Below are 23,888 nucleotides of genomic sequence, written 5' to 3'. Positions count from 1 at the left end.
GTTTACATGTGCTGTTTGCTCTTTATTATATACTGCACAACATGCTAGGAGTATGAGGTGTTCTATGATTATTTTCAAGCATACCAAGTGATCTATGTGGTATTTCTGTAAATGTTTTTGACCCAAAGATGATTGATACATCAGAAAAATTTCTGTTATCTTGTCACAGTGACACACCACCAAAAATCATTACATAATTTGAGGGGAAAAAGGTTAGGCTTTATACTTGGAAATTATGCATGGGATGCCACTACAAGTATTAATGGCTTTTTTTTTTTTTTTAATCAAGGCAGAGGTGGCCTCTTCAAGAATTGATCCCTACATTAGGTCAGCCACTCCCCATTAAGAGATCCTCATATGAGGACATCTAAGTGCATCTGTGACTTTTTTTATTTGAGTTTGCATTTGTCACCATGTCAGTTATGTTGTTTCAATGGCTTCATAGGCGAACTACTTGGGTAAAGGGTAAGTGTGGACTCTTGTTCAAATATTGCTTTTCTCAAGTTCAAAGCTGACTCTTTATTTCTCAGATGGATGTGGTTTTGGAGAAGGGGAAAATAAAGTATCAGGCAAAACATGGAACTTATAGGTAGTAGCAGTCTAGTTTAGGGATATCACATTGTTGAGTTTCCCTTTTGGCATAGCAGGCACTTAGATATTACTTTATTGTCCTGATTAGTCTGTTCATCTACACATCATTCATCTGTCCCTCCAGTCATCCTCCACTTTGGGAGTCACAATTTAGCCTTTGCTTAATCATCACAACTTGAGAACTCAGACCAAGTTGGTTACTTCCAGTGTAGAATTTTTTTCTTAGCATCAAATGGATTTAGTAGCACAAGGCCCATAACTTAAGTTTGGTTTTAGAATGAATACTGTGACTTATAAGAATGTTTAATCTGGAACTTAACCTACCACATAACTTAAAAATTTAACCTTTGGCCATGAAGCTGTAAATATCTGTTTCCCTTCATCCAAAGAATTGAATGATGTAAAACCCTTACCACTTTAAGTTATGTTGCCAGCTTAGCAAGGTAGATGCATAGAAATTGCTTTATCCATTGTTATTGTCCATCTTCCATCTGTCCATCATTTATGACTGGGAGTCAGACTTTAACTTGTAACATATCTTGCAAAAGTTGAATTGAATATTCAGTGAACTTTTTCCAATTATTTCCCAACATCTGCAGATTTAAATAGCACAGGACACTTGACTAGTTTGGATTTTGCCCATATTAGAATCTTTATAAAATGTTTTAACCTGGAAGTTAGATTGTCCCATAACTTGAAGAAATTTCACCTTTGATCATGGAACTGATTTTTTTTCCCAAAATAGTGTGTCCATCCATTTCATTCCCATTTTTTCTGTTTCATTGTAGGCAGCACAAGTTTTCCTTGAAACACCATTCTAATGTTCATAACATGGTCATACAGATATATATATATATATATATATATATATATATATATATATATATATATATATATATATATATATATATATAAACACTTAATTTCAAAGCATAATTGTTTTAGTCAGTAACCAGATATACAGTACTTCTGACCATTTGACCTGTGGCTTTAAGCATCTGATCATTTGAACATTTTGTTAGAACAAAAGTACTCTGCCCTGTGCTATTGAAATCAGAATCATAGCTGCTGTTTCATTTGTTACTTTCATGCTTAGAAATATTTATTTTGAAGGCACATATAGAACTAAATCTTGGTGTAGTAGTATCCTTTAGTATTCATCCAGTTATTATCTCATTTTGTGTAGGCTCCCTGAATCTGTTTAGATTTGCAAAGGTGGTAATTTTAGTAGTGTTGGATTATACCATGAATACTTACTATTGATGCTCAACTATATATTGATAGATTTTTAATGCTTTTCATAACTTTATCACAGTGTTTTACCATAGGTTTGACCCTTGGAGTCTGCTATTCAGTCTAAAACGTAAGGCTGTGTCTTTAGGAGCTCAGTATGTAACTGGAAAAGTAACAGGACTTAACTCTGAATTGCAAGATGAAATGATCCTAGAAGGAGTGGCCATGTCAAACATTAGACATATTAAGAGCGCTGAAGTGAGTATTGCTGGTGAGTTTGTTAATTAGAATGATTGATTTAAGAGGCTGATTTAAGAGGCTTTTATCACTTTCAAATGGTAAAAAAATCAAACTTAGCAAGAAAATTATCTATCTGTATCTCTGATGCCTGTTCCAACTGGAACTCCCTCTTGGGGGTGGCCAAGACAATAGTCTCCATAACTAGTAAACTCCACTGCTGATTCTTAGCCTTTATTGCCTCACTCTTAACAGGCCACTGGCAGAAGGCAACTCTGGTTCATTGTTTCCAGAGGCTTATACCTAATGTTCCTACTGACACTTTTACCTAATGCTCCTACATACTTCTACTTAATGTTTTGGCCTAATGCTCCTGCATAAATGTTCTTACCTACTGTTTCTATCTACTGCTCCTACCATTTTGCCAAAAGGCAGGGCTAGCACATAGTGCTCACCATCTAGAGGTACAAAGAATGAGCTGTGTGAGTTAAGCCTTGTGTTATGCATGATAAGGAAAGATTGTGTGTCTGTGGACAGAATGCCAGTATTCCACATGTAGGTGAGGCAAGAAAATAAGGCAATCATAAAACAATTTTCCCAAAATGGTATTGCCCAAGTAAACTTAACGTTTGATTTATCAGTTTAAACTCTACCCACTTTTTGTTTACATTTGTTCCATACTCACTGCTAGAGTCGAGACTTTCTGTGGATTTATTTTATTTTCTTAGGATATTTTTATTTTTGGCAACTGCATTTACTCCAGTACTTCTCATCCTATTTATTTCACGGCTTAGTTTCGAGTTTACTTGAATTTTGCAGCACATTAATTCATGAAAAGTATGGGAAAACAAATGTAGTGCTTCTGTAATCACACATATATATTCAAGTAAGAGTTAAAGGTAATGTCGAATGGGAGTGTACAAATGAAGACTTGCATTTGGTTACTGCATTGTTATCTCCATTACTGTATATTTTCATAAAATGAATATTGTAGTTGTTTGTGAAGACATTGCAATATCCATTTTATTTGTCCAATTAGCAGTTGAAAGAGACTGGATTGTTGAATTGTGAATTTGAATGGGTAGAACATGGATGAAGTGAAATGTTTTAGCTACAATGAGGGTGGATATGGCTTGGGAGCCATAGGATAGGCAAGAGGGCAAATATCTTGGGTGCATTAAGTAATGTGTGGAAAGAGGTCACTGTCTTTAAGGTAAAGGTGGATATGTGTTATGGTATAGTAGTTTCATCAATGCTATTTGATATAAAGTGTGGGCCTTAGACAAAAAAAAGGTATACAATAGGGTGAATGTGCTGGAAATTAAATGTTTGAGGGCAAAATGTGGTGTAAGGAGGGTTGATTGGATTAGAAATGATAGGGTAAGAGAGAGGTGTGGTAATAAGAGGAATATGTATGAGAGAGCTGAAGAGGGGGTGCTGAAGTCACAAGTGGAGGGACCATGGAAATGGGGAAAACAAAGAAGGTGAAAGGATGGAGTGAAAGATGCTCTGAAGGTTCAGGGCAAATTAGAGCAGTGTGGTTTACATGGGTTGACATGCTGTCATTAGGCTGAACCAGGAAATGTGAAGTGGTCCAGGGAAACCATGGAAAGGTCGGAGAAAGAGAAAGGTATATGATAACGTGCTTGGCATTGGATTGAGGGTATCAAAAACAATGACGCACTGTAAGAGCAATTAATTCTGCAGTAACACCTTGATCAGCTCCAAAAGGATATTGCTGTTAAAAGAAATGAATTGTTAGATAAATGAATAAATTAATAAATGAATGAGATAAATATTCACTTGTGTACCAAGTGAAATAAATCTTCATGGGATAAGTACAGATAATTGGCTCAAAACAGTTCCTCGAGAACCCAAGATTGATGATTATACAATGTGTTTGCAGTAGAGAAATAACGTGTTTTTCTTCAAGCAAAGTATGGGGTGAGCACTGCACACAAGCCCTTCCTCATGGCAAAAGCCCATCTTCAGTACTTATAGGCAGGTAGGTACAAGAAATCTCCCATTTCATCTCTGGCATATCCTTACTTTTCTCTCATATTGTATTTGCAGTATGTGCCTCCCTTCCAAAATGCTATTTCATTTATACTTGCTTACTGTTTCCCACCTTGGTGAGATATCATCCAGAAGAGAAAACAACTGAGCCTTGAAGGAAAATCCTCTCATAATATCCTCCTTTTTCTGCTTTGGAAAGTAATAATGAAGGAAGGGATGATTTTTCAGGCTTTACCTGCTCCCCATCAGTCACCTTTTGTGACATTAAGAAAGTGGCTATCTCTCTCTCTCTCTCTCTCTCTCTCTCTCTCTCTCTCTCTCTCTCTCTCTCTCTCTCTCTCTCCCCCCCCCCCCATCCATAGTTACAAAGAAGCTGGTTATTCTTGCTCAGATTTTTATTCAAGGCTTTATATTCTTTTGCCTTTGTATTTCCATCACAGTTTTATATTTTTGGAGATTTACTTAATCTTTTCTAACTCTTTTTCTCACAAAATTACTTTCACTTATCCAACATCAGTTGATATTTTCTAAAAATACATTTCAGTTATTTTTTGGATACAGGTTACTCTTCCTAACGGAGAAAAGCATAGCATCAACTTTTCTATATTAGTGGTAGCAGCAGGAGCGTGGTCAAGTGAAGTGGGACATCTGGTGGGTATTGGAGACGGTGATGGCATCATGTCCTTTCCAGTACCGGTAGAGCCAAGGTATGTGCAGTTTTTGATGGGCATTTTTTGTCATTCAGTTTTGCCCAGTGTGATATCTTTCAAAGGTGAGGACCCCCTCATATCCTTAGAGTTTCCATACCTCTATTTAGCAGACACTGATTTTATGACTGATAGTGCACAAAGGAACAGTTTGGATGGAATTGTGTTCATTTCTGTAGATGATGAGTTGTCTTAGCTATCTATAGTCACCCACAGGTCTTGACATTCACTTGATTGAGCATGCTTTTATGTACAGTTGTTACACATGGGGTATTCAGTGTTATGAATGGAAATGGTGAAGAGCTTGTGGAGTTGTGCACCAAAAAAAAAGACTGGTGATTGGGAATACCTGGTTTAAAAAGAGGGATATACCCAAGTATACATACATGAGTAGGGGAGATGGTCAGTGGGCACTATTAGATTATGTCTTAATTGATAGGCATGTAAAAGAGAGACTTTTTTGTATGTAAATGTTCGGAAAGGGGCAGCAGGTGGAATTCTGATCACTACCTTTTGGAGGCGAGGATGAAGATCTGTAGAGGTTTTCGTAAAAGAGGAGACAGTGTTTGGGAGAAGAGAATGGTGAGAATAAGTGAGCTTGGAAAGGAGACTTGTGTGAAGAAATACCAGGAAAGATTGAGCGCAGAATAGCTAAAGATGAGAGCAAATGAAATGAGGGGAGTGGGTCAGGAGTGGGAGGTATTTAGAGAAGCAGTGATGGCATGTGCAAGAGATGCATGTGGCATGTGAAAGGTGGGAGATGGGCAGATAGAAACGATAGTGAGTTGTAGGATGAAGAAATAAAGTTGCTAGTGAAAGAGACAAGAGAGGCATTTGGGCAGTACACTTACATGGAAGGAGTGCAAATGATTGGGAGATGTATAAGAGAGAGCAGCAGAAGGGCAAGAGGAAGGAGGAGGGGTTGAAAAAGAGAGCAAATGAGAGTTGGGGTGAGAAGGTATCATTAATCTTTAGAGAGAATAAGATGTTTTGGAAGGAGGTAAATAATGTGTGAAAGACAAGAAAATAAATGGGGACACCGGTGAAGGGTGCAAAAGGGGAAGTGATGACAAGTAGTAATGGAGTGAGGAGGAGATAGAGTGAGTATTTTGAGGGATTGTTAAATGTGTTTGATGATCGAGTAGCAGATACAGGGTGTTTGGCTCAAGGTGGTATGTGAAGTGAGTCAGGGAAAGTGGTTTGGTGAAGAGGGAAGAGGTGGTGAAAGCTTTGTGGAAGATGAAATCTGGCAAGGTGGTGGGACTGGATGGTATTGCAGTTGAATTTATTAAGAAAGGGGGTGACTGTGTTGCTGATTGGTTATTATGAATATTCATTGTATGTATGGATCATGGTGAAGTGCCTGAGGATTGTGAGGAATGCAAGTATAACTTTTCCTGAAGATTGTGAGGAATGCAAGTATAGTGCCATATAGGTAAGTGGAAAATTATATGGGAAGGTATTGATTGCTAGTGTGAAGGCATACATAGAGCATTAGATTGGGGAGGAACAGTGTGGCTTCAGAAGTGTTAGAGGATATGTGGATCATGTGTTTGCCTTGAAGAATGTGTGTGAGAAATACTTTGAAAAACAGATGGATTTGTATGTGGCATTTATGGATCTGGAGAAAGCATATAGTAGGGTTGATAGAGATGCTTTGTGGAAGGCCTTAAGAATATATGGTGTTGGAGGTAAGCTGCTAGAAGCAGTGAAATTGTTATATGAAGGGTGTCAGACATGTGTATGAGTAGGAAGAGAGGAGAGTGATTGGTTCACAGTGAAGGTCCTGTATGCATCAAGGGTGTGTGATGTGACCATGGTTGTTTACTATGTTTATGGATGTGGTGGTGAGGGAGTTATATACAAGAGTTTTGGAGAGAGGGGCAAGTTTGCGGTCTGTTGGGGATGAGAGGGCCTTGGAAGTAAGTCAGTTGTTTGCTGATGATGATTGGGGCCTGGACATTTAGGAGGGAAGGCATGTACAGGATAGAGTGAATTAGAATGATGTGTTATACAGGGGCAATGTGCTGTCATTAGACTGAACCAGGGCACGTGAAGTGGCTAGCATAAACTGTGGAAAGGTCTGTTGGACCTGTTTGTGGATGGGGGTGTAGTTTCAGTGCATTGCATACTACAGTTAGAGAGTGGCTGATTTGAATAAGAAACTGCATAAGTAGGTGACTGAGTTGAAGAGTGTGTAGAAGGAGAAGGTTGAGAGCAAATCTCAATAAAAGCAGGGTTATTAGGTTCAGCAGGGTTGTGGGACAAGTAAGTTGGGATGTAATATTGAATGGAGAAAAATTGGAAGTCAAGTGTTTTAGATATCTAGGAGTGGACTTGGCAGTGAATGGAACTATGGAAGCGGAAGTGAGTCATAGGATGGGGAAGAAGATGAAGGTTCTGGGAGTGATGAAGAATGTGTGGAAAGAGAGAATGTTGTCTCGGAGAGCATACAATTACTCAAACCTTCCTTTTTTTTCACACGAGTACTGTGGACAACCCCTGTCCATTCAAACATTTTTAAGTATTATCTTGACAGTCCAACAGAACTATAGCCCCTAGTTCCTGGCATCATGAGCTGCTAAGAATTACCAGGTTTCTCCCTGACTCCACTGCCATTAAGAGGGAGCGTTCTGACAGTAGACATACCTACCCCTCCCACAACCTTTCCCTCTCTGTTAGACCTTCTTTTTCCATTCACTATACCAACATTAATGGTCTCTCTAGTAACCTCTTCTCTGGTTAACACCATCTGTTGAGTACCTCTCCTAATATCTCACTTCTCTATGAAGTTCAGTTGTCTAATAATGTTCATACTAGTCCCTTTTTGATATCCAACTCTAAGCTCCACTCACAATTCCAATTCAAAGGTGATGTCTGTGCTTACTCCAACATCAACATACCTGTTGCATGCCTCAAAGACCATGAGTCCCCGAACTTTTATGCTGTGTGGCTGAAGGTCTGTCTCCCAACTACCACACTTTTCCTCTGTTTTGCTTATTGCTCTCCTAATTCTACAAATTTTATATCTTTCTTTGACTATCCAAACTCCTGCCATGAGATTGTGAAATCCTGTTACCCACAAGCAAAGATCCTCTTCTTTGGATATTTCACCATTCACTGTAGAGAATGGTTGAATTCTTCCCATACGGATGGTGGAGGGATTGAACCCCTCACATTCTTAATTCTCAATTTAGAGCAAATTATCTCCCACCCTACCTCTATTCCTGAATGTTGTAATACTCTCCTAATATTCTGGATCCGTTTTTCATCTCTAGTCCATCTAACTGTAAGTACTCAATCTCACCCCCAACTGGTTTATCTGATCACACTTTCATAAAAATATCTATTTTGATGCCACCTTCCCCTCCAACAGCCCCTTCTAGCTTAAATATTGGCACCTCAACAAAGCGGACTGGAATAACTTATGTAACTTCTTTTCTGACTTTTCTTAGGTAAATTACTGTTCCTCATATAGTGATGCTTCTGTCTCTGCCACACACATGACAGAGGTTATTCATGAGGGAATGGAAGCATTTATCCCCTCTTCCTCCAGAACAACCTCTTCATCCAATCCATGGTTCAACAGTTCCTGTTCTGAGGCCATTCAGGCAAGTGAATAGGCAAGTTGGGCTTGGAAAAATTCTCTTACCTCTGACTCCCATTCGACTTTTATCACTGCAAGCATGTCATCCATGAGGCAAAGCATTCCTTTATTCAGAGGAAATGCAATAACCTCTCTTCATCATCCACTGATAGGTCTTTCTGGTCTTTAGCCCAGGGCATCTCTAACAACTTTTGTCATTCTTCCTTTTTTTCACTCTTCCATTCTGATAGTACTGTAGCTGTCTCTCCCATAGACAAAATAACTCTTTGGTTCCTGTTTCTATTCTTACTCCTCCTTTTATGACTCTAACATGCTTCATCCCCTGATGCTCCTCTTATTAATTGTATGCCCCTCCCTGTAATCTCTTTTCAAACTTTCCAAAAAATGCTTCTCTTTCTGGACACAAGCAAGGCTTATGGTCCTACTGGCATCCATCCCCATGTACTGAAAGAGTATGCCTCTGAACTTGTACCTGTTTTCTTGTCTGTTCCATTTCTGTTTAAAAACCAAAACTTTTCCTTCTTGGAAGCATACATCCCATCCCTAAGAAGGGTGAATGTTCTGACCCCTCTAATTATCATCCTATTGCTTTGACTTTTACAATATCCATCTCTCCTTTGACAGTTCTTTAATTCCACCTCTTGCCTCAATGAACATGCTTGGTAATTGTGTATGGATGATGAGATGATATGGTTGATGAAGTAGGTAAATGTTTGGGATGTGGAGAGAGGGGGCAAGTAAATAATGTGCAGGGGAGAAGGGACATGGGAAGTGAGTCAGTTGTTATTTGCAGATGACATGGCACTGTTGGCAGATATGAGTGAGAAACTGCATAAGTTGGTGACCGAGTTTGGGAGAGTGTGAGTTGAAGTTAAAAGCAAATTTGAATGAAAGCAAGATTAGTAGGTTTAGCTGGGCTGAGAGACAGGTTAGTTAGGGCATGAATTTGAAAAGAGAAGAGCTAGAGGAAGTGAAGAGTTTTAGATACTTAGAGGAGTGGACATAGCAGTGAATGAAAGAAGTGAGTACGTGAGGGTGAAGGTTCTGAGAACATTGAGAAATTTTTGGATTCAAGGCATGGGCTATAGATTTAGAACGTGTGGAGAAGATTGGACATGTAAGAAATTAAATGTTTGAGGATTATATATGGTGTGAGGTGGTTTGACTGAGTTAATAATAAAGAGATGAGAGGTTTGGTAGTTAGAAGAGTGTAATTGCGAGATCTGAAATGGTTGTGCTGAAATGCTTTGAACACACAGAGAGAATGTGTGAGAATTTGATAAAGAGGGTGTATTGTGTCAGAAGTGGAGAGGGCTGAGAAAAGGTGGGACCAAATCAGAAAAGGAAGGATGGGGATGAATAAGATTTTGAGTGATTGGGGCCTGGACATTTAGGAGGGAAGGCATGTACAGGATAGAGTGAATTAGAATGATGTGTTATACAGGGGCAATGTGCTGTCATTAGACTGAACCAGGGCACGTGAAGTGGCTAGCATCAACTGTGGAAAGGTCTGTTGGACCTGTTTGTGGATGGGGGTGTAGTTTCAGTGCATTGCATACTACAGTTAGAGAGTGGATGTGAGCTAATGCAGGCTTTCTTCATCCGTTCATGGTGCTACCTTGCCAATACAAGAAAAGGTGAACAAGCATGGAAAAATCATTCCTTGCTCTCTTATACCTTACAAATTTTGGCTGGCTGGAGTGCCATGTATATCTTCACTTTAGCATATCTTGAAGCTCCTTTGCTATTTGACATCTTTTATTGAACCATTTCTCCCTTTTTCTTCACCTTTCCTCTATATTTGAGACGAGAGGTACCTGACTTCCTACTCCTTTATAGCAAATTTCAGAAAGTCTTTCACCAAAAAGCCTTGGTTCCTGGCATCCAAACACCATTTCCCCAGATTCCTTACCGTAGCAATTGTCAGGTTTTCTGTAATGAACGTGATTGTATCTCCTCTTTAAGTCTTGTCTCATCTCTGCTCTTTTCACCAACTTACTGACTACATAAGCAAACTTATGCATTATATGAATACTTTTCCCAGCCAGTGTTTCATATATTCTCAACTTCCATGCTAGTATGTGTGAAGATAAGATCTAGTAATGATGGTGTATCAGTCCCTCTCATCCTTGTTTTGTTGAATTGTTTAGGTAGGAAATTTTCCTGTATGCACCTTTTAGAACTTATGTATCCAAGAACATCCAAATATCCTCAGTCGATCTCTTTATAATTGAAATCTCCCATTATTAGTACTTTACCATCTCTTGAGAATTGTAGGTTTTACTGCTTCTTGTATTGTTATGATTGTTCTCTCATTGTATACTGTATATCTTCTGGTTTCTTAAAATTTTTGAAGGATTATATATTAGCATCACCACTGTGCACTTCATTTTCTACAGTCACCCTTCCCAATACATACTGTTTGAATGGACCATTTTCCAGTATATCCAGAAACTCAAGGCTTTTTGTTATTATTAAGAGGGCTAGTCCTCCTCTGATGTTTTCTCATTCTGTCTTTGCTACCTTGTATGCCTCTGGGAGGGATCAGGCGAGATCTTATTTTATGGTAAGTTTTCTCTTTAGATATCCAACAATATCAGGTGCATATTCTGCCATATGATCCTTGAATATTAACTCTTTACCATTTGCTGCTAGTCCATTTGCATTTGTATACAGTACTCTTAGTCTGATATTCCCTTCACTTAACATTCCAGACCTCTCTGCATACTTGACAAGGCTGTTTCATACTCTAATGTCATCTGGTGACCCATTGTTTCATACTCTAATGTCATCTGGTGACTCATTTTTGGCCTTTTGTTTTTCCCCCTCTCTTTCATTGGTCTGCCACATCTGATTAATATCCTGCCGAGTTCCATTGTGTCGTTAACTTTCTTAGCCTGTCTAAGGACCTTCTGGCTACATAACTTCAGAGCAAATGTAACCATAACTGGTTAACCCCTCATGTCTTGATTATATCCACCAATTCTTCTTTATTACAAAAACTGCATCTAGCTTTTCTATAGCCTAGAGTACACTTTCAGTCTGCATTACTTCGTTGTGTTTGTGTTTTTTTTTTTTCGCTGTCTCCCGCGTTTGCGAGGTAGCGCAAGGAAACAGATGAAAGAAATGGCCCAACCCACCCCCATACACATGTATATACATACGTCCACACACGCAAATATACATACCTACACAGCTTCCCATGGTTTACCCCAGATGCTTCACATGCCCTGATTCAACCCACTGACAGCACGTCAACCCCGGTATACCACATCGATCCAATTCACTCTATTCCTTGCCCTCTTTTCACCCTCCTGCATGTTCAGGCCCCGATCACACAAAATCTTTTTCACTCCATCTTTCCACCTCCAATTTGGTCTCCCACTTCTCGTTCCCTCCACCTCCGACACATATATCCTCTTGGTCAATCTTTCCTCACTCATTCTCTCCATATGACCAAACCATTTCAAAACACCCTCTTCTGCTCTCTCAACCACGCTCTTTTTATTTCCACACATCTCTCTTACCCTTACGTTACTTACTCGATCAAACCACCTCACACCACACATTGTCCTCAAACATCTCATTTCCAGCACATCCATCCTCCTGCGCACAACTCTATCCATAGCCCACGCCTCGCAACCATACAACATTGTTGGAACCACTATTCCTTCAAACATACCCATTTTTGCTTTCCGAGATAATGTTCTTGACTTCCACACATTCTTCAAGGCTCCCAGGATTTTCGCCCCCTCCCCCACCCTATGATCCACTTCCGCTTCCATGGTTCCATCCGCTGCCAGATCCACTCCCAGATATCTAAAACACTTCACTTCCTCCAGTTTTTCTCCATTCAAACTCACCTCCCAATTGACTTGACCCTCAACCCTACTGTACCTAATAACCTTGCTCTTATTCACATTTACTCTTAACTTTCTTCTTTCACACACTACCAAACTCAGTCACCAGCTTCTGCAGTTTCTCACACGAATCAGCCACCAGCGCTGTATCATCAGCGAACAACAACTGTGTTGTGTGTAGGTTTATTTATTTGTTTTAGACACTGACATCTTCTTTTGCACTTTTACAAATAAATGTACATTTCCAGGCCTCTGTTATCTGTGGAGTGATTTATCTATCATTATTGATAGTATTGCATTGTGGCTGTATTAGTAGATTGCAGCATTTCCACCTGAAAAGTGATGCTGCCAATAATCATGTTTAGAAAGGAGGTAAATAATCAGGCTTGAGTAGATTTATCAGAGATGTAGGTATGTGACTTTCATTTGTTTTTATCCCTGGACTTTTTTTTTTCCCAGGAAACGATATGTTTATTGTGTACATGCACCAAATGGTCCAGGTTTAAACAGTCCATTGGTCATTGATCCTAATGGTACATACTTTCGACGTGAAGGTTTAGGTGGTCTCTACCTGTGTGGACAGTCTCCAAAAGAAGTTAACGAGCCATCGATAGATAATCTTGAAGTTGATTATGAATATTTTGAAGATGAAGTGTGGCCAACTATTGCCCACCGTGTTCCTTCATTTGAAAACTTAAAGGTATTGATGTCTAACTCGAAGTGTAGTATATTTTAAGTGGCATTGTACTGTACCATGTTTCAGGTATATTGTGATCAAGATATTTCACTATGATGTAATAGTTGAAATTGAAGATGCTGAAAATTAGTGCTAAACAATAGCCTTAGCTTTATAGGATAATAAGGTATTTTGGTTTTAATTGACAGCTTCATACCTCGTGGGCTGGTTATTACGACTACAACACTTTTGACCAAAATGGCATCGTTGGCCTTCATCCACTTTTCTCCAATATGTTCCTCACTACAGGTTTCAGTGGCCATGGTAAATTTTTACTGTTTTGCTCTGCTTGAAATAAGTGGTGTCTAAAAGGAGTTGGGAGAGAATAGTTTTAAGGCTAAAAGCATGTGAAAAATGAAAAATGTCATTAATATGTGAGAGCTAGGGAGACATGGTTCAGAGGCCATGTATGATTTGTATGAGGGAATAGTTTAGAAGCCAGTTATAAGTGAAGGTTTGAAGAAAATGATCCACAGCACAGAAAGTGTTGGGAGATTAGTCTAAAAGCCAGAAACATGGGAGACAGAGAAGAGGCTACTTGTCAGTGACTTGAATTCTGGGGCAGTCTGTTAGGTAATTTAAGTTAATCAGTGGTGGTATTTGGAAAAAACAAATGTGTCAGATTTCTTTATTATATTAGTCAAAGACTGTGTGGAAAAATTGTTTTAAAATCTTTCAATGCTATGATGTCATATGCTTGTAAGATTGTTTATATATATTTTGATGTTTATGTGACAAGTGAGACCTTTGACAGTGTTGGCAAGGAGAAAATGGGGATGCAAAGAGTTCTTATATTTTCTTTTTACACATACCTAACCCAGTTTCTACCATTTTTGATTGATTTCCTTTATCTATTTCAGCAAAGCAAAAAGTGAGTTTAGTTAGTATAGTAGGTGCCATGATAGTGCTGAAGCTGCTGGCGGGTCTAGTCTTGAAGGCCCTCAGGGCTTTTGTTAGGCTGGTTCTCTAAATGCTGATAATGGCTCTGCACATGACCAATTACACTATAATGACGATGTTAAGGAAGTAATGAGTGTGTCGTGAGGTGTTTAGATATCAGTAAGTAACGTAAGGGTAGACGTTAAGAGTGTGTGAACAATAATAAAGAGCTGGTAATTTTTGAGAACTGAGAGAGATGGGTACTAATGGTTTGGGCAGCATGAGAGAATGGATTGAGGAGAGATCTGTTATCCAAAGAGATCAATATGTTCTAGTCAGGAACTAAGGGAAAGGAAGATCCATTGAGGTGAAGATGGAGTAACAATAATTTTGGGACGCCGCAACATCTTGAAACATGCCAGGAGTGTTGAAAGGCAGGGCAATGAAAGTAGTGAAATGGATTCATGTGATATAAGGGATTTTACATGTGCGTCATGATTGAATCAAGCATGAATCTGTATAACCATGAAATTGAGGTATGTATTGCTTTACTTAGTTGTTATGAGGGCATCTTGTCTTTTCCTTTACCTCCAAACGGAGCACCAGTTAAAAAAAAATATGAAAAATGGGTGCATTGAATGACATTTTGGTGATCAATTTATAAGTACGAATGACTTATATGGCCATTACAAAACTGAAACATGAAAACAGTCTGTTAATTGAGGGTTTACTGTACATACATACAAAGGCCCTTCAAGAAAAGAAATCGAGTCAAACCAAAGTCAGAGATTTGGAAGTAATTATAAGTAAAAAACTTGAATTCAAGAAACATTTTGAAAAAAAAAAAGTGCTTTTAAGCCAAATAATGAGTGAAATGATATTAGGAACATTTGCAACGAGAGGAAGACACTTGATGATGAAAATCTTTAATGTATATAGAAGTCAACTTGAATGCTGCTATCTTGTTTGGTCACTGGTAGTACAGACTGAATTGAACAAGCTAGAGAGAATGCAATAATATTTCATAAGTAGGATAAATGAAGTGGATCATAAGAATTACCTTGAAGGACTAAAAAACTAGAGATTTACAGTCTCAAATGTTGGAGGGAGAGAGAAATTTTTTATATGCCTAGAAGCAAATAGAAGGAATAAAGAACAATGTTATGAATTTCAAATTAACCAAACAAGAACAACACAGAATTATTAAGTCAAGACTAATTTCTTAAAATTTTCAAAAATGACCAAGAAAAAAATATGTAAACATCCAGCAAGGAAGCTGGAATTCAGTGTGATCCTGAAGTCACCACTTTTCCATACATCTCTCCGGATATACCTAAGAACCTTATACTTCTGTAATTTGAACATTTACTTTTGTTCCCCCCTTGCCTGTGTGGAATAGTACTAAACAAGCATTCTGCCAATCCTTATGCACTTCATCATGATTTGAAAATCCTAACTAACCAGCCAACAACACAATCACTCATACTCTTATGAAATTCAAGTGCAATCCTATCCAGTCCAACTGCTTTGACACACTTTATTTCATACATCCCTTTTCACACTACTTGCTATAGCTCTTTAACTTCACATACAATTTTCAAAACAAACAGATCACACATCCTGTCCCATGCTTGAAGCCACATTGTTCCTCTCCAATCTGAAGCTCTGAGCTTGCTGCACCCATACAACTTACTAGGTACACTCAACAGACTTTTACCTCATGCACAGACATGTACATATTCATACTTGCTTGCCTTCATCCATACCTGGTGCTACACCATCCCACAGGAAACAGCATCGCTAACCCCTGCTTCAGCAAGGTAGCACCAGGAAAACAGATGAAAAAGGACACATTCGTTCACACTCAGTCTCTAGCTGTCATGTGTAATGCACTGAAACTACAGCTCCCTATCCACATCCAAGCCCCACAGACCTTTCCATGGTTTACCCCAGATGTTTCACATGCCCTGGTTCAGTCCATTCATAGCATGTCAACCCCAGTATACCACATCATTCCAATTCACTCTATTCCTTGCATGCCTCTCACCCTCTTGTATGTTCAGGCCCTGATCACTCAAAATCTCTTTTGTTCCATCCTTCCATCTCCAATTTGGTCTCACGCTTCTCCTTGTTCCCTCCACCTGACACACATATCCTCTTTGTTAACCTTCCCTCCCTCATTCTCTCCATAGGTCCAAACCATTTCAACACACCTTATTCGCTCTCTCAACGATACTCTTTTACTTCCACACATCTCTCTTACCCTTTCATTGCTTACTTGATCAAACCACCTCACATCACATTTTGTCCTCAAACATTTCATTTCCAACACATCCACCCTCCTATGTATAGCCCATGCCTCGCAACCATATTCTTCATTCCTCCCAGAATCTTTGACCCCTCCCTGACCATGTGACTCACTTCCACTTCCATGGTTCCACTTGTTGCTAAGTCCACTCCCAGATATCTAAAACATTTCACTTCCTCCAGTTTTTCTCCTTTCAAACTTACATCCTAATTAACTTATCCAATTAACCCATCAAACATAGCACCCATTTATCCCTTCTTTTCATCCTGGTTGCATCCACACTCATTTAGACACTTCAGCATGAAGATTCTTAGAAAAATCCTTCCTTGGTTCTTTCATTTGTTGTAGTTTTTTGAAAACTGCAAAATATTAATATTACAGCATTATTATTGACTAAAATAATTTTTCCACAACAGTGCTTATTATGTCACAGTACTTGGTATAGATAAATTTGCTATAGATACATTTGCTAATTTCTGTTTTGCTACATACCTTTTACATGAATTGACGAGAGTATCAGAATTCTTTAGATAACCATCATTTGTATGCAGATCAGATGTAGCAACATATTTTTCATCATAACACTTAAAAATGTACAGATAACTGGTAAGTAAAAGAAGCTTCCTTACATGCCATTCTGCTTTGAATCCAGAAAAGTTAATGGGAATATATGTATTGCAGTGGAATTTATTAAAAAAGGGGGTGACTGTGTTGTTGACTGGTTGGTGAGGATATTCATTGTATGTTTGGCTCATAGTGAAATGCGTGAGGATTGGCGGAATGCATGCATAGTGCCATTGTACAGAGGCAAAGGGGATAAAGGTGAGTGTTTAAATTAGAGGTATAAGTTTGTTGAGTATTCTTGGGAAATTGTATGGGAGGGTATTGATAGAGAGGGTGAAGGTGTGTACAGAACATCAGATTGAGAAAGAGCAGTGTGGTTTCAGAAGTGGTAGAGGATGTGTTGATCATTTGTTTGCTTTGAAGAATGTATGTGAGAAATACTTAGAAAAACAAATGGATTTGTATGTAGCATTTATGGATCTGGAGAAGGCATATGATAAGAGTTGTTAGGGATGCTCTGTGGAAGGTATTAAGAGTGTATGGTGTGGGAGGCAAGTTGCTGGAAGCAGTGAAAAGTTTTTATCGAGGATGTAAGGCTTGTGTACGAGTAGGAAGAGAGGAAAGTGACTAGTTCCCAGTGAATGTTGGTTTGCAGCAGGGGTGCATGATGTCTCCACGGTTGTTTAATTTGTTTGTGGATGGGGTTGTTAGGGAGGTGAATGCAAGAGTTTTGGAGAGAGGGGCAAGTATGCAGTCTGTTGTGGATGAGAGGGCTTGGGAAGTGAGTCAGTTGTTCATTGATGATACAGCGCTGGTGGCTGATTCAGGTGAGAAACTGCAGAAGCTGGTGACTGAGTTTGGTAAAGTGAGTGAAAGAAGAAAGCTGAGAGTAAATGTGAATAAAAGCAAGGTTATTAGGTACCGTAGGGTTGAAGGGACAAGTCAAGTGGGAGGTAAGTTTGAACGGAGAAAAACTAGAGGAAGTGAAGTGTTTTAGATATCTAGGAGTGGATTTGGCAGCAGATGGAACCATGGAAACAGAAGTGAGTCACAGGGTGGGGGAGGGGGTGAAAGTTCTGGGAGTGTTGAAGAATGTGTGGAAGGCAAGAACGTTATCTCGGAAAACAAAAATGGATATGTTTGAGGGAATAGTGGTTTCAACAATGTTATATGGTTGCATGGCGTGGGCTATTGATAGGGATGTGCGGAGGAGGGTGGATGTGTTGGAAATGAGATGTTTAAGGACAGTGTGTGGTGTGAGGTGGTTTGATCAAGTAACTAATTAAAGGGTAAGAGAGATGTGTGGTAATAAAAAGAGTGTGGTTGAGAGAGCAGAAGAGGGTGTGTTGAAATGGTTTGGTCACATGGAGAGAATGAGTGAGGAGAGATTGACAAAGAGGATATATGTGTCAGAGCTGGAGGGAACGAGGAGAAGTGCGAGACCAAATTGGAGGTGGAAGGATTGAGTGAAAAAGATTTTGAGCGATCGGGGCCTGAACATGCAGGAGGGTGAAAGGCATACAAGGAATAGAGTGAATTGGAACGATGTGGTATACTGGGGTCAACGTGCTGTCAATGGATTGAACCAGGGCATGTGAAGTGTCTGGGGTAAACCATGGAAAGTTCTTTGGGGCCTGGATGTGGAAAGGGAGCTGTGGTTTCGATGCATTATACATGACAGCTAGAGTCTGAGTGTGAACAAATGTTGCCTTTGTTGTCTTCCTAGCACTGCCTTGCACACTTGCGGGGGGAGGAGGGTGTCATTTCATATGTGGCGGGGTGGCAATGGGAATTGACTAAGGGCAGCAAGTATGAATTATGTACATGTTTATATATGCAAATGTCTGTGCATGTATATAAATGTATACGTTGAAATGTATAGGTATGTATATGTGCGTGTGTGGACATGTATGTATATGCATGTGTATGTGGGTGGGTTGGGCCATTCTTTCATCTGTTTCCTTGCACTACCTTGCTAACACAGGAGGCAGCAACAAGGTATAATAAATAAATATATATGTTTAGAAATTGACTAAGGGGGAATTGACTAAGGGCAGCAAGTATGAATTATGTACATGTTTATATATGCAAATGTCTGTGCATATATATAAATGTATACGTTGAAATGTATAGGTATGTATATGTGCGTGTGTGGACATGTATGTATATGCATGTGTATGTGGGTGGGTTGGGCCATTCTTTCGTCTGTTTCCTTGCGCTACCTCGCAAACGCGGGAGACAGCGACAAAGTATAAAAAAAAAAAAAAAAAAAAATGTTTAGAAATGATGTTATGTTGAAAGTACTTTTTAATATTCATTGTCTTTGCTCTAGTTATTTTCAATTAGATTAGCTTAATGAAAAAAGTTAATTAAGAAATAAGTAAATGTTGCTGGGTGCAACAGACTTTTCTCGAAACCATAATAACCCACACTTTCTTGCTGAGAGGCTACTACTCTCAGAAAGAAGCGTAACATGTAAGAGATGTTAGATCATACTGTGTTGGTTAGTTTGAGGTGGTGTTTTGGGTAAGACATTTTCTGTTGTGTAAGTGGAATTCAATCATTAATAAGTTGAAAAGCTTTATCTAAAAGAGTTAAGGTTCAGCCATGAATGTTTAAAACTATGAATAGTATTTTAAAATGATATCCTCCTTTTATGTCTTTTGTGTCTGCACTGATATATGATGGGCAAATACCTATAATTACTGTAGTTGTGAGACTATCATCCTGAATGTTAACTATCCCATCTTTAATGACTGTCTACAGGCATCCAGCAAGCACCAGGTGTGGGCCGAGCTGTCATGGAGTGTATCTTGCAAGGGGAGTACTGCACTATCAATCTGGAACGTCTTGGTTTTGACCGGATCATTGCAAATACACCTCTTTTTGAGAAAAATATAGTATAGAAATGTTCTTTAGGTTAGTAAATCTACTTCAGGAATCAGGCATCTTTACCCATGTGCCATGCTGTGAAGATTAGAGATAGGGCCAGCCTACCAAAATTAATCTTTAAAAAATGTATTTGATGGACTTGATTTGTACTTTATAAATGGAAATGGCATTAAATAAAATAAAAAAAAAAATAAAAAATGAAAAAGAATTCTTGTCAAAACTTTTTTGATATACTGAAAAGTTTAGAAGTTCAAAGTAGTTTTTTGGGACTGTTAATAAGCTATTTCAGTTGAAGGTTGCATATGGACTCCCATGGTGTAATGATTAGCGTTCCTGACCATGATGCATTCATAGGCCAACCAGGGTCAAGTGCATGGGTTCGAATCCTGGTTGTGGCTGTCAGTCCACAGTCAACCCAGTTACTTATCCACCACTATGGTTTGTTCGATAAAATGGGTACCTAGCTCAGGTTACAGTGTGAAGAGTCTGGGGTAAACTATGGAGAGTTTTGTGGGGCCTGGATGTGGAAAGGGAGCTGTGGTTTCGTTGCATTACACCTGACAGCTAGAGACAGAGTGTGAACAAATATGGCCTTTGTTGTCTTTTCCTAGCGCTACCTCGTGTGCATGCGGGGGGTGCCATTTCATGTGTGGCGGGGTGGTGATGGGAATCGATGAAGGCAGAAAGTATGAATATGTACCTGTGTATATATGTCTCTGTATATATACGTTGAAATGTATAGGTATGTATATGTGCATGTGTGGGTGTTTATGTATATATATGTGTATGTGGGTGGGTTGGGCCACTCTTTCGTCTGTTTCCTTGCGCTACCTCGCTAATGCGGGAGACAGCGACTAAGTATAATAATAATAATAATAATATATATACTATCCCTGGGGATAAGCGAGAAAGAATACTTCCCCCATATTCTCTGCGTGTTATAAAAGGCAACTAAAAGGGAGGGAGCGAGGGGCTGGAAATCCTCCCCTCTTTTTTCTTTATTTTCCAAAAGAAGGAACAGAAAAGGGGGCCGAGTAAGGATATTCCCTCTAAGGCTCAGTTCTCTGTTCTTAATGCTACCTCATTACCCGCAGGAAATGGTGAATATGAAAAAAGTATATATATGTATATATTTATATATATGACATAACAGCTAGAGACTAAGTGTGAACAAATGTGGCCTTTTTGTCTGTTCCTGAAGGGGGGGATGTTGTTTTATGTGTGGCGGGATGGCGACAGGAATGGATGAAAGCAGCAAGTACGGATGTGTACATACGTATATATGTATATATGTGTATATGTGCGTGTGTGGGCGTTTATGTATATACATGTGTACATAACATGTATATTTCATATATATATATATATATATATTTTTTTTTTCATACTATTCGCCATTTCCCGCATCAGCAAGGAAGCGTTAAGAACAGAGGACTGAGCCCTTGAGGGAATATCCTCACTTGGCCCCCTCCTCTGTTCCTTCATTAGGAAAACTAAAAACGAGAGGGGAGGATTTCCAGCCCCCCGCTCCCTATGTCATATATATATATATATATATATATATATATATATATATATATATATATATATATATATATATATATATATAGAGTTGTATATATAGAGTTGTGCGCAGGAGGATGGATGTGCTGGAAATGAGATGTTTGAGGACAATGTGTGGTGTGAGGTGGTCTGATCGAGTGAGTAACGTAAGGGTAAGAGAGATGTGTGGAAATAAAAAGAGCGTGGTTGAGAGAGCAGAAGAGGGTGTTTTGAAGTGGTTTGGGCACATGGAGAGAATGAGTGAGGAAAGATTGACCAAGAGGATATATGTGTCGGAGGTGGAGGGAACGAGGAGAAGAGGGAGACCAAATTGGAGGTGGAAAGATGGAGTGAAAAAGATTTTGTGTGATCAGGGCCTGAACATGCAGGAGGGTGAAAGGAGGGCAAGGAATAGAGTGAATTGGAGCGATGTGGTATACCGGGGTTGACGTGCTGTCAGTGGATTGAATCAAGGCATGTGAAGCGTCTGGGGTAAACCATGGAAAGCTGTGTAGGTATGTATATTTGCGTGTGTGGACGTATGTATATACATGTGTATGGGGGGGGTTGGGCCATTTCTTTCGTCTGTTTCCTTGCGCTACCTCGCAAACGCGGGAGACAGCGACAAAGTATAATAAATAAAAATAATATGTATATATATATATATATATATATATATATATATATATATATATATATATATATATATATATATGGGGATAGGGGAGAAAGAATACTTCCCATGTATTCCCAGTGTGTCGTAGAAGGTGACTATAAGGGGAGGGAGCAGGAGGCTGGAAATCCTCCCCTCTCGTTTTTTTTTAATTTTCCAAAAGAAGGAACAGAGAACAAGGCCAGGTGAGGATATTCCCTCAGAGGCCCAGTCCTGTTCTTAACGCTACCTTGCTAACGCGGGAAATGGCGGATAGTTTGAAAGAAAAGAAAGATATATATATTTTTTTTTTTTTTTATATACTTTGTCGCTGTCTCCCGCGTTTGCGAGGTAGCGCAAGGAAACAGACGAAAGAAATGGCCCAACCCCCCCCCCATACACATGTATATACATACGTCCACACACGCAAATATACATACCTACACAGCTTTCCATGGTTTACCCCAGACGCTTCACATGCCTTGATTCAATCCACTGACAGCACGTCAACCCCGGTATACCACATCGCTCCAATTCACTCTATTCCTTGCCCTCCTTTCACCCTCCTGCATGTTCAGGCCCCGATCACACAAAATCTTTTTCACTCCATCTTTCCACCTCCAATTTGGTCTCCCTCTTCTCCTTGCTCCCTCCACCTCCGACACATATATCCTCTTGGTCAATCTTTCCTCACTCATCCTCTCCATGTGCCCAAACCACTTCAAAACACCCTCTTCTGCTCTCTCAACCACGCTCTTTTTATTTCCACACATCTCTCTTACCCTTACGTTACTCACTCGATCAAACCACCTCACACCACACATTGTCCTCAAACATCTCATTTCCAGCACATCCATCCTCCTGCGCACAACTCTATCCATAGCCCACGCCTCGCAACCATACAACATTGTTGGAACCACTATTCCTTCAAACATACCCATTTTTGCTTTCCGAGATAATGTTCTCGACTTTCACACATTCTTCAAGGCCCCCAGAATTTTCGCCCCCTCCCCCACCCTATGATCCACTTCCGCTTCCATGGTTCCATCCGCTGCCAGATCCACTCCCAGATATCTAAAACACTTCACTTCCTCCAGTTTTTCTCCATTCAAACTCACCTCCCAATTGACTTGACCCTCAACCCTACTGTACCTAATAACCTTGCTCTTATTCACATTTACTCTTAACTTTCTTCTTCCACACACTTTACCAAACTCAGTCACCAGCTTCTGCAGTTTCTCACATGAATCAGCCACCAGCGCTGTATCATCAGCGAACAACAACTGACTCACTTCCCAAGCTCTCTCATCCCCAACAGACTTCATACTTGCCCCTCTTTCCAAAACTCTTGCATTCACATCCCTAACAACCCCATCCATAAACAAATTAAACAACCATGGAGACATCACACACCCCTGCCGCAAACCTACATTCACTGAGAACCAATCACTTTCCTCTCTTCCTACACGTACACATGCCTTACATCCTCGATAAAAACTTTTCACTGCTTCTAACAACTTTCCTCCCACACCATATATTCTTAATACCTTCCACAGAGCATCTCTATCAACTCTATCATATGCCTTCTCCAGATCCATAAATGCTACATACAAATCCATTTGCTTTTCTAAGTATTTCTCACATACATTCTTCAAAGCAAACACCTGATCCACTCATCCTCTACCACTTCTGAAACCACACTGCTCTTCCCCAATCTGATGCTCTGTACATGCCTTCACCCTCTCAATCAATACCCTCCCATATAATTTACCTGGAATACTCAACAAACTTATACCTCTGTAATTTGAGCACTCACTCTTATCCCCTTTGCCTTTGTACAATGGCACTATGCACGCATTCCACCAATCCTCAGGCACCTCACCATGAGTTATACATACATTAAATAACCTTACCAACCAGTCAACAATAGTCACCCCCTTTTTTGATAAATTCCACTGCAATACCATCCAAACCTGCTGCCTTGCCGGCTTTCATCTTCTGCAAAGCTTTCACTACCTCTTCTCTGTTTACCAAATCATATATATATATCCCTGGGGATAGGGG

The 23,888-nt window shown here is 39.5% G+C and overlaps 1 protein-coding gene across 1 annotated transcript in view; it reads left to right on the top strand.

Moving 5' to 3' along the window:
• Nucleotides 1-21,010, top strand: part of LOC139755512 (FAD-dependent oxidoreductase domain-containing protein 1-like) — a 38,605-nt gene extending 17,595 nt beyond the window's left edge. Inside the window, exons 4-8 of the mRNA XM_071673885.1 lie at nucleotides 1,920-2,082; nucleotides 4,639-4,784; nucleotides 12,711-12,951; nucleotides 13,137-13,251; nucleotides 19,505-21,010. Of these exons, the coding sequence (XP_071529986.1) occupies nucleotides 1,920-2,082; nucleotides 4,639-4,784; nucleotides 12,711-12,951; nucleotides 13,137-13,251; nucleotides 19,505-19,644 (805 nt within the window). The 3' untranslated portion in view covers nucleotides 19,645-21,010. The remainder of the gene's footprint in view (nucleotides 1-1,919; nucleotides 2,083-4,638; nucleotides 4,785-12,710; nucleotides 12,952-13,136; nucleotides 13,252-19,504) is intronic.
• Nucleotides 21,011-23,888: the final 2,878 nt, after the last annotated feature.

The sequence above is a fragment of the Panulirus ornatus genome, chromosome 19 (genome assembly GCF_036320965.1).
Source record: "Panulirus ornatus isolate Po-2019 chromosome 19, ASM3632096v1, whole genome shotgun sequence".
Classification (NCBI taxonomy): Eukaryota; Metazoa; Arthropoda; class Malacostraca; order Decapoda; family Palinuridae; genus Panulirus; species Panulirus ornatus.
This window is presented reverse-complemented; position numbering and strand designations above follow the sequence as displayed.